General features: G+C 33.6%; 3 protein-coding genes across 3 annotated transcripts; 1 reads left to right on the forward strand and 2 right to left on the reverse strand.

The window, feature by feature from the left end:
• Positions 1 to 998: 998 nt before the first annotated feature.
• LOC116348646 (peptidyl-prolyl cis-trans isomerase-like 1) lies at positions 999 to 1,907 on the reverse strand. The gene is made up of 3 exons (XM_031779705.1): positions 1,722 to 1,907; positions 1,432 to 1,577; positions 999 to 1,364 (listed from the first exon to the last, which is right to left on the reverse strand). The coding sequence occupies exons 1-3, from the start codon at positions 1,793 to 1,795 to the stop codon at positions 1,063 to 1,065; spliced, it is 522 nt and encodes a 173-aa protein (XP_031635565.1). The 5' UTR covers positions 1,796 to 1,907; the 3' UTR covers positions 999 to 1,062.
• A 398-nt stretch (positions 1,908 to 2,305) lies between these two features.
• Positions 2,306 to 3,770, reverse strand: LOC116348645. Its single transcript, XM_031779704.1, has 5 exons — positions 3,637 to 3,770; positions 3,436 to 3,577; positions 3,279 to 3,364; positions 3,059 to 3,212; positions 2,306 to 2,953 (listed from the first exon to the last, which is right to left on the reverse strand). Exons 1-5 carry the CDS (start codon positions 3,709 to 3,711, stop codon positions 2,625 to 2,627), a joined length of 786 nt encoding a protein of 261 aa, XP_031635564.1. The 5' UTR covers positions 3,712 to 3,770; the 3' UTR covers positions 2,306 to 2,624.
• A 3,645-nt stretch (positions 3,771 to 7,415) lies between these two features.
• LOC116348635 (peptide transporter family 1-like) lies at positions 7,416 to 10,555 on the forward strand. Its single transcript, XM_031779689.1, has 9 exons — positions 7,416 to 7,633; positions 7,695 to 7,808; positions 8,248 to 8,460; positions 8,541 to 8,623; positions 8,861 to 9,281; positions 9,353 to 9,435; positions 9,500 to 9,659; positions 9,723 to 10,037; positions 10,272 to 10,555. Exons 2-9 carry the CDS (start codon positions 7,778 to 7,780, stop codon positions 10,553 to 10,555), a joined length of 1,590 nt encoding a protein of 529 aa, XP_031635549.1. The 5' UTR covers positions 7,416 to 7,633; positions 7,695 to 7,777.
• The last annotated feature ends 4 nt before the right edge of the window (positions 10,556 to 10,559 follow it).

Genomic DNA, 10,559 nt, shown 5'->3' on the forward strand with positions numbered 1-10,559 from the left:
CTCCTTTTCTTTCCATGTTTCATTGAACATTGTGCGGAATACATCGCTGGCGCTTTTCAGTAGTAGTTTATGTGCCGGGATGCGTTCATATTGACCATCGGCCATCTTAAAAACAAAGCGAACATCGGCCAATTCATCGGTCAAATACAGTTCTTCGCCAATTTTTGAGTAAACTTTACTCACGTATTTGTTAACGGTTGACATACTAAAAGGCGCTTTGATAAGTTTTATTTAGCAACACACGATTATTAAACGATTTTAGTTGAAAGCAATCTGATAAAGAAGATAAGAAATAAAGAAATGATTATTTTTTTATGAACGGACAAATTGGAATAGAACATCTAACGACAAGGTCCGGAATAAATTAATTCTTTTGAAATACGCTTACCTTTTAAGATTTATAGAAGTCTAGTGAAAATGAAAATTTTTATGATCAAATCTGTCCACTTTATACAACAAGAAGAAATGTTATAATTATTACAAATGTAATGAGAAGATTCAAGTGGAATAGAATTTTTCTATTTTTAATAATTTTCCTTTTTAAATCGAGGCTACTTCGCTCACTGTAACAACTGAAACTGAAAAGAATTTCTCAATGATGGTCACAAGACTGCTAAAAACTGCTTACAATTTGTAAGATGGAAGGCTAATGAGTTATCATTAAACAAGATGTGGGCGGATTTTAAAGTGGTACGTTTATGTAAAGAGAGAAGTAGTTCTTCTGTCATTCCTTATGACTCTTTGCGTATAATTCACATGTGAATATCTACTGCAGTAGATGAATACAAAGGTATCATAAATTGGTACTTTGAACTGTTATTTATAAAACTAAGTCCAATTTTCTTGGAAGGATTATTTAAAGTATGAAGAAACAAAGTTCCACAAAGTCTTGCTGTCACTTTTTTCATTTTAAATTTTTATTTCTGTGGCCTCGATTAATTGTCTCATTTACGAACAACCTCTAAATACAAAGACCAAGAAGAAAAAAACAATTTTTGTATCAAATGCACAATTTAATCAAATTTCAAGTCAAAATTACATAAAAAAAAACCAGTCGACAGTTTAAAATTTCTCGACTTTTCCTTTATTAATTTTAACTGTTTCAACGGGACGATCATTTTTATCAGTTTCCACCATGCCGATGCGCTTCACAATTTGCATTCCACTGTGGATGCGTCCGAAAATTGAGTGTTTTCCATCGAGCCATTGTGTCGGTGCCAGTGTGATGAAAAATTGTGAGCCATTCGTATCGGGTCCGGAATTGGCCATTGAAAGTATACCGGCACCGGTGTGCTTGAGATCTGGATGAATTTCATCGGCAAATGTATGACCGTAAATTGACGCACCACCACGACCCGTTCCGGCTAAAAGTATACAATTTCATAAATAGTGATATTGAATATGATCTGAAGAAAAATCTGTGTAACTTACTCGGGTCACCGCCTTGAATCATGAAATCTCGAATAATTCGATGGAAGACTGTGTTGTTGTAGTAGCCTCTTCGTACCAATTCAGCGAAATTACGGCAAGTATTCGGGGCGTGCTTCCAATACAATTCGATGGTTATTTCTCCTTGACTGTAGAAAAGGGACGATTATTAATTAAATTTCCATTCAAATCATTCGTCTTGTTTTCAGTTTTTGCCTTCAAAACAAATGACACGAATTGTTTTTGGTCAAAGTTTGGTTATGTTAACAGAAATTTGTAATGATTTCACTCACGATGTTTCTAAAATGACAAAATTTGGTTGCCAGGCCTTGTCCGGGATTCCATTTGCATTCGTTGCGGCCAACATCTTGCTTTTTTTTCAAACGAAACTCAATATTTTTATGGATTAGTATGTGATTTGTACGAGACTATGCTAACACCGCTTTACGTTGTTTATATTTATTTGTTTGAGCTGTCGCTTGAAGAGAAGTTTGACACATTTGTCTAATACTTTTGTCAAACGATACTTTGTTGGGAGGGTAAGTACAGACTAAGTACACTCATTCCTATTTGTCTAAAATTTAATCAATTATTTAAAGGAAAAATCTAGGACAAATGAATTATTTAATCAAATTAAAAAAAATGCAAAAATGTTATGCAAAAACCCAATTTTATTCAATCAAATAAATTTATCAACATTTTCAATGCGAACAATTTGCCCCAAAATCGAGTCCTTTGGTGCATTCAAGTCATATTCAATGTATACACTGTAAGAAATCCTTTTTTTGGTACGAACAATTTTTTCAGAGAAAGGTTCGCATTTTTGTAAAATTATTTTTGAAAAATTGAATCAGATGATTGAAAAAATCGTGTTACAGAAATAAAAATGATTTTTTTTTTCATTGCTGTATAAATTCGATTCTATTCATTCACTTTTATCAGAAAAATCCAAGTAATTTTTCTCACTGCGTATTTCGTACGTTCAACTATCACCGTGTCGAGTATATTCATAACTCCGACCACTGTTCAAGGAGCAAGCTTTCAATATTTGTGTTTTTTTTTAATTGCACTGAAAAAAACCCACAACATTAAGCTGTGTATGGTGAAAGCAAAACCCAAAACACGTAACTCGAATTGGAAAAAAGTCATCGACAAAGCACCAGTCGCTTTAATAACACCAGTAAATTGACATCATTTTATCCATGTCCAAGGCTGGTTTCGTTCAGATAATTGCGTCGCATTTCCATGTATTCATTTCGTATGCGTTGTGACCGGCTTATGGCAAATGGATGGTCACAATTGTTTGATTTAGTCAATGACTTCAATTTCTCGGTGTCTTTGAAATTTGGTGATGGAAAAATTTTTACCCGTTCCACTTTGGTGTTTTTCATTGATTTGATCGCATTCGCCGCCTGTAGTGGGTGCAACGGATCATCACCGTATACCGATCGGTATTTTTCTGATTTCACGATGAAAATCACTTGAAATAAGCTTAAAACACAGGCCCACAAATAGCCTAAAAGCACTGAATTGAAGAAGAGCATTTGATTAGCACCGATTCATGATTTGATTTTTGGGTGGCTAATGAATTTTAAGTTTTCACGGAGAAAATGCCAAAAGACGAACTTACGTATTACAAATGTTCCCGAAACCCAGTAAGTGATCAAGTAGCCCAGATTAATTGCTTTTTTTATGACAATCATAAATATGCAAAAGGTTGCCGACGCAACGAATAGTCGAGTCATTTCCAGAAGTATGTATGGCAATAGCAACCATTGATTTAGCTGAAAATATCAGTCGAAGGCAATTATTTTAAAATAATAATTTCAATCAAATTGGATGGAACTCACTAGAAATGCTCCGATTATGTCCACTACACACGTAACCAAATGGACGCCGTGAAAGCTGATAAACACGGTGAACAACGTGTCCTTGTCTAGAAGAATTGATTGAAAATACCATGAATGTGTTGAAAATTTTATGAAATTAAGGGAAAAAAGCACTAACTTGTTTCCAAATATCTGGGATACGACAAGTAACCTGCGTCCAGACCATTGTCTCTGATGTAATCCTCTGCACATTTGGCGATTGTGATGAAAAAATCGGATCCCTTTGTACTTATGATTATTGTATAAATCGCTATTTCAATCTGAAAATGGAAAATTGGGCAATATTTTGTGTCTTTTTTGAAATCCTGGCTTGTCTTACGAATGAAATAATTCCAACAATAATAGCGCCGAGTCGAACAGAACAAAAAGTACAAAATACTCTGTAATATGGCATTGTTTCAAGGTTAGTACAGTAGCAGCGAAATTACATTTTTTTTTTATTTGAACGTCTCTCTTCCCAGACTAGCAACAATCAACTGAATCAACATTGAGTTTAGCTCATGATTTCATATGGGCGGATAATCCATTCCATTGAGGCCATTGCCGCACAAAACACATTCGACATGTATTGATTTGATTTTTTCGTGAGATAAAAATCAGATAAACAATGAAGTAGTCGCGTAATGGATATATATTTGATAACTCAATAAACTAAATGAATCAGTTGGAACAAAAATTGGACAATATGTTAACTTCACGTTCCACTGAATGTGAAACTTCAAAGTGTCAACAACAACTTGGTATAATTACGGGTTGAACATTATAGCGCAGCGATTTATGGAATGTTTTTCTCCGTGTATGTCGCTGTTTTGCGTTCATCTGTCTTTCGCCCTTGTTGACAGTTGTAAGGAGTTCAGTTTTTGTTCTAACCATTTTGAAATTCTTGAAACTCTGAAGGGATATTTCAATAACACTAACAGAAATAAAACGATGGCACAAAATGTGGAATTCACTGTGAAAATATATTAGGAAAAACTAACGGAAAGGGCTCGTCCTTTTCGACATAATTACTTTCTTTGAATAGAATTCTTCTATGTTCCACACAAATACAATACATTTGAATTAGAATACAATGAATTGTAACATTTCCTCTCTTAATTTCTGTGCTTCATTTCTGTGTTTTGGATTTTCCGTTTGATGTCGATCCATTCTGTTGTTTATCGCCAACTGATTTGGTTTCATTCCGTTGATTTGGCGAATCATCACTACCTTTGATTGTTACGAATTCATTGTATCCTTTGATGTCAGATCAATCAGTGGCAATTCTGTGTGTTTAACCCTCCTACAGACAGTAAATATTAAGAAGACATCAATACAGTATGGGCCTCTCAGGCCCTCCATACAAAATGTATGAAAATAGTTCCAAAATGCAAAAAACCAACATGCATTTTTAATTTTTTTTGGTTTTCATTCGATGAAAACGAAAAGCAAGTTGAATAAATAGAAATACAAATAAAATATATTGAAAGAAATGTAGAAAAATTAATTCGAATCTGAAGAAGCAGTTTTTTTCCACATTGTTTACACAAAACAGCCAAGTTTGAATGCTCACCGCAAACGTTTTTGTTACATTTACTACTACAAATTTTGGTTTTTCGACTGAGTGAAGCTTCGAGGATGGTTCTTCAACAACTTCTAGAACATTCAAATGTTGGCGAACCTGATTCAAAACTGACTGATGTTCTGCGACGAGTAGATCTGCGAGTAAGCAATTAAGTAAACCAATGATTCAGATAGTTCAAGTAGCAACTTTTTACGCTGAAATGCGTATTGTTCGTGTCGTAAATCTTCTTCAGTTTCAAACGGTGCAATTTCATTTTCATGCAATTATTCTTCCATTGCGCGTAGAATTTCCTTTTCAGTCAACCGGTGGAGACGAATTGAAGCCTCCATTGTAATGGTTTCCTAAAGAGTTGAAAATATATGTTTTACTTATATGTGTGTGCTATACAAATATTCGACCAATAATATTTGTGTATTGTATGTGTTCCGAAACAAATTCTAGTGACTTTGAAATGGGAAAAAGTGGTTCCATAAAATTGGTTTTGTTCCAAATAGGTTCTAATAATTTGTAATGCGCGATTTCTTTCAATAATAATACTCTGTCCCATCGGTAAATCATGTTTTACATCAAATCAAACATTTATGCAAATATCATCAAATCCGTTTGATTAATTCAAACTTGAGTCGCTTCATTTACACGGCTAATGAAAGACATAATAATTTGAATAGTGATTTCATTACAAACAAAAGGTCAAGTTCAATGAGAGAATTGTTTTTCACTTTTGAAGCGTATTCTAATATCCAAATCACATATGTAACGTAGGCTGTGTGTGTAATACGTAAACAATTCCATCGAACGTTATTATGATGTTAGCTTTCCGTTCGTGTATGTAAACGGTTCACAGTAAACCATATTACTTTTCCGCACACACTTAGTGTGTAAGGGGATAGTATTGCAATGGGTCAACATTTACGAAACCTCAAAAACATGTTTTCTTGACGTTTCTGAGGTCAGAGAACCCGAATCAGGCCGTCTTGAGCATGGTTGTTGTTGGTCGCTTCCACGTCGTACGTCGTACGTTGTCCGCCGTACGCAAAATTTGTCCATCGATTATCTCACCCCCCAGAAAAGTTATTTAAAATCTGACTTCATGGGATGATTGGGGGTCCCGAGGAATAGAAATCATTAGATTTTGAGCGACTTTGGTTGATGGAAAAAATTTCATGCCTGCTCTGAAAAAACTGTTGTGGGGCTATGTTCAACTTTATGTGTTGACATTTATTAACACTACAAGAATATAATAATTCAAAAAATTTTTGTGGTGATTCTTATACTACAAAAAAAATGTATGCTGTTTTTATAATTCATGAATATTTCTAGTACTAGAATTCACCACAAAATTTTTTTGAAGTATTATATTTTTGTAGTGTAAATAAATGTCAACACGTAAAGTCGAACATAACCCCACAACATTTTTTTCAGAGTGGAGTGATACCTATGAAAAAGAGTCCAATTTTCGTCCAAAAGACTTAAACACTCAAAAATATGTATTGGGGGGTTTTTTGGCACGAGAAAACCGAATCCGAGGTTAGTTTTGAGATACAATCAACTTTTGATACAGTTTCCTTGAAAAAATCACAAAAAAATTGAATTTTTGTATGGAAGCCATGCCTGTATGTCATTAAGGACGTGAAACTTTGCACAGACTATTTTTTACACAAAAAAATAACATTCTGAAAGTTTGAAGAGATTTCAATCAAAATTAGTGGTACCTCCCATACAAAATTTTCTGTGAAAAAAATAACCTATGCAACGTTTCACGCCATTAAGGTAGCATACAGACATGGCTCCCATACAAAAATCCAAATTTTTTATGACTTTAGTTATGAAAAGTGTTTCAAAAATAATTTTTATGGCAAAATTACCGTCAGACATATTTTTATAGCTTTTTGTTAGAAAATAGAATACTTTTAAATGTCATACAAATGAGTTCATTATGAAAGTGTGAAAAATCTTTTCTCGAGTACTTCTGCTATTAAATTAAAGAATATTTCGTTGCTAAAGTTGAAACATATTTTTTGGTCTCGAACTTTACGCCACTTGAAAGGCTTGAAAAATCGAACAAATATTATTTTGAACTTTCTTAATAAAATACGCAACTACCACCGTGCGGAAAAGTTCGTCTTACTCCCGTAAGACTCTTTATATGTGAAATAAGATAGTAACATCTGTGTGTCTTATCTCTAGATAAACCAAATCGTGACTATATTCTCTTATCACAACATTGTATCTAAATGCAAACCGTGCACTATTTTCATTGTCCTATTGAGACAAAAAATTTGCTTCTGCCATAAAATCGAAGTGTGAATGTCTGTTATGATTTTTTTTTTCTAACGCTGTTCGTAATAATTCATGAATATTTATCTGCGAAAGGTCAAGAAGAAACTAGAAAGTGTAAACATTCCGAAATACCACATACACACTGAAACATGAGCACACGTGTCGATTTTACACATAAACATTTCTTATGCTGTCAAAAAACAAAAACATGTTGTTGTTTCAGTTTGTTTTCAATTTTTGAGTGATTCGGATGAATCACGACCTATTTCTCGGATTTTTTTTTGGAAGACATTCACCAAAATATTTTGATTTTTTGGGGATTTTTACAATTAGTATATGTGATCTTCGATCATTCGCTAGGCAAAATCAGTGAACTAAAGAGCTACCTCTGACGAACTTTTATTGATTTAGTTTAAAGTACATTCTACAAAGTCATTGCAACCATACAAATTTATCTTATCGATTGTAAATGGTAAACTATTGAAGTGGCACTTCCTATTAATCAACGATACTCAAATATGTAATAAAATTAGATTAATTTTTAGTTTCTCTGCACCGTCAATGTGACAGTCGATGCGATTTGAAGTGATTAGTGGAAACAGTTGAACAGTTCGAAATGGAATCAAAACAGTCAGAAGTGATGAATGGTAAGAATTCTCTGAAGTTGTTCTACGGATATTTTTGAGCGAAAAAAAGACCCTTCATTTGACATAGCAACCGTCATTTTTCAAACATGATTTTATTTTAACTTCATTTATCAAATGAACGGAATTTTTTAAAATGTGAAAAAATAATAACATCGACTATTTACAATATTTTGGTATGTTTTATGTACTATGACTAACGGACGGCAAGTGGTCATTTATTTAAATTCAGACAGTTTGACAGACGTCAATGCAAACGCGCACTGTGTAAACAATCAATTTAGCCGTGTATAGTTCAATTCACATTCACTTCAGTCGTTGTTCAGCAGTACAGTCGTTGTTGAATAGTCGCAAATTGTTATTATTTTTGCACAATGGAATAGAATAGTAGTGAAGCAAAAAAATGTCAGACCAAAAAATGTTGATGCCAAAAAAATTTCAGAACGTCGTTATATTGCCGTGAATACCGATGAGGTGTTCAAAATGCCGTATGCCAAAAACTTGGACGACGATGGTGGAATTCAACACGATGTAGATTCGATGCTATTGATGGATACGGGCAAAAAACAACAACCAGAATTACCATATCCGAGACGAGTGTTAAGCATCATATTGAATGAATTCGGAAACCGGTTCAATTATCTTGGCGTTAAGAGTGAGTTCATTAAACAAACAAGTATTTTTCCACACATCAAGTTATCTATAATTATTTATGATATTCCACTTTGTTTGTAGCAATTTTGGTTCTTTACATGACAAGGAAGTTAGATATGGACGAAGATTTTGTTACCGTACAATATCATATCTTCACAATGGTGGTATGTTAACATTGGTTTTATGATTGAAAAATCTATTTGCGACGTATATTTTTTTTGCCAAGAACGCTTGTTCGGTTAGTTTGACACCATTACTTTCACTTTCTAAAGAAATGAGTGACTGTTGTTTATTGGTGAAGAATGTTAACCATTCATGATAGAACTAGAGAGATTTTTCCATTTTCCAAATTTTTATGAGAAACCATAGAAGACACCAATGGTATATTTTACTTCCAATAGGTATACATCATGTGTGTGTTTGGTGCCATTCTGTCTGACTCTTGGTTGGGAAAATTCAAGGCAACATTGTATTTGTCAATAATCAATTTGATGGGCAACGTTTGCATTGCCATATCGGCCATTCCACACGAAGACATACCAACCAAACTACTACTATATCTTGGCTTAGCCTTGATGGCTACAGGCTATGGTGGAATAAAGCCAAATGTAGCCGCATTTGCCGGTGATCAATTTAAGTTACCGGAACAAGCCGCACAAATGGAAAAGACCTACTCACTATTATATTTTTGTGTTAATATCGGTGCTCTTGCCACAACGACGATGACACCAATCATTCGATCGGAGACGCATTGCTTCGGTGACAATGAATGTTATTCACTTGCGTTCGGCGTACCGGTTATTCTAACCACAATTGCTGTCGGTATGACGTATGAATTTATCATAAAATGTTATATATGTCTTAATGTTACTCTCTCCAAAAAATTGCTCTAGTTTTATTTGTGGCTGGAAAATCTTCATACACGATGAATCCGCCGTCTGGAAATATGCTGGTTCAAGTCATCAAATGTACTGTGGTGAGTTTTCATGAAATTTATTATTTATTTTCCGTAAAATCATACATATTTGAATTGATTGCAGAATGCAATTACAAACAAGCGACGCAATGGAAAAGTACATGGTTCAGTGCACTTTTTAGATTATTCGATTGAGAAATATGGACAACAATTGGTGGATGACACAAAATGCTTGCTGAATATTTTGCTGTTATTTCTGCCATTGTCGATGTACTGGGCATTAGGTAATATATGGGATTTTTTAAACAAAAATTGGAACTTTTTCTAAATTATTTTCTATTTAATAGCTGAACAGCAGTACTCACGTTGGATCGTTCAAGCAATGAAAATGAACGGTGATCTTGGATTTTATCACATTTTACCGGATCAAATGCTCTTTCTTAATCCCATACTGTTGATCATTTGTATTCCATTGTTCGACTACTGTTTCTATCCACTTTTGTATAAAATCAATTTCAAAACATCGTTACAAAAAATCACAGCCGGTGGTTTATCAGTCGCGATGGCAATTTTGATATCAGCCATCGTTGAATTCAGAATTGAATCATGTGCACCGAATTCATTGTCCATTCTATGGCAAATACCACAATATATTATTTTAGGTAATTAATGCTTTTTTTATTCGAAATTTTTGTTTTGGACAAATATCATTTTAAATAGAGTTGACTATGTTTTATTTTTTCAATTTTTTAAACATTATTTTTTACAATTTTTTTTAAATGTACTTCAAACAATATTTCATTCGAAAAAAATATCGGAATATTTTTTAAACAAATTTTTCTGAAAAATGTAATTGTTTTTAAATCATTTATTTTAATTTTTCCTTCAATTGCCAGGCATGAGCGAAGTAATGTTCTATGTAACAGGATTGACTTTTGCCTATGAACAAGCTCCGAAGAGTATGAAGTCCGTGGTACAGTCGTTTTGGCTTCTAACCGTTGCAATTGGTAATGCAGTTATTGTGGTCATAACCGAATTGAAGCTGTTTGAATCACAAGTGCATGAATTTCTTTTATATTTTTGTTTAATGATAGTTTGTATGATAATATTCATATGTCACGCTTTTAGATTTAGACGCTTAAATTCAGCTCAAAATTTATTGAAACAAGATGTTCCGTAAATTT

This window comes from Contarinia nasturtii, unplaced genomic scaffold, assembly GCF_009176525.2.
Source record: "Contarinia nasturtii isolate CC-2019 unplaced genomic scaffold, AAFC_CNas_1.1 Cnas_scaffold_2611, whole genome shotgun sequence".
In the NCBI taxonomy this organism is placed as follows: domain Eukaryota; kingdom Metazoa; phylum Arthropoda; class Insecta; order Diptera; family Cecidomyiidae; genus Contarinia; species Contarinia nasturtii.

What these genes read in the sequence shown, in the direction of transcription:
- LOC116348635 (XM_031779689.1), top strand. Translation starts at nt 7,778, where the DNA reads ATGGAATCAAAACAGTCAGAAGTGATGAATG. An exon ending in TCTAACCACAATTGCTGTCG is followed by an intron (nt 9,282 to 9,352) that starts GTATGACGTATG and finishes AAATTGCTCTAG; the next exon opens with TTTTATTTGTGGCTGGAAAA. An exon ending in AAGTCATCAAATGTACTGTG is followed by an intron (nt 9,436 to 9,499) that starts GTGAGTTTTCAT and finishes AATTGATTGCAG; the next exon opens with AATGCAATTACAAACAAGCG.
- LOC116348645 (XM_031779704.1), bottom strand. Translation starts at nt 3,711, where the DNA reads ATGCCATATTACAGAGTATTTTGTACTTTTTGTTCTGTTCGACTCGGC. An exon ending in TTGTTGGAATTATTTCATTC is followed by an intron (nt 3,578 to 3,636) that starts GTAAGACAAGCC and finishes TTCCATTTTCAG; the next exon opens with ATTGAAATAGCGATTTATAC. An exon ending in TCCCAGATATTTGGAAACAA is followed by an intron (nt 3,365 to 3,435) that starts GTTAGTGCTTTT and finishes CAATTCTTCTAG; the next exon opens with ACAAGGACACGTTGTTCACC.
- LOC116348646 (XM_031779705.1), bottom strand. Translation starts at nt 1,795, where the DNA reads ATGTTGGCCGCAACGAATGCAAATGGAATCCCGGACAAGGCCTGGCAA. An exon ending in TTTGTCATTTTAGAAACATC is followed by an intron (nt 1,578 to 1,721) that starts GTGAGTGAAATC and finishes CCTTTTCTACAG; the next exon opens with TCAAGGAGAAATAACCATCG. An exon ending in GATTCAAGGCGGTGACCCGA is followed by an intron (nt 1,365 to 1,431) that starts GTAAGTTACACA and finishes GTATACTTTTAG; the next exon opens with CCGGAACGGGTCGTGGTGGT.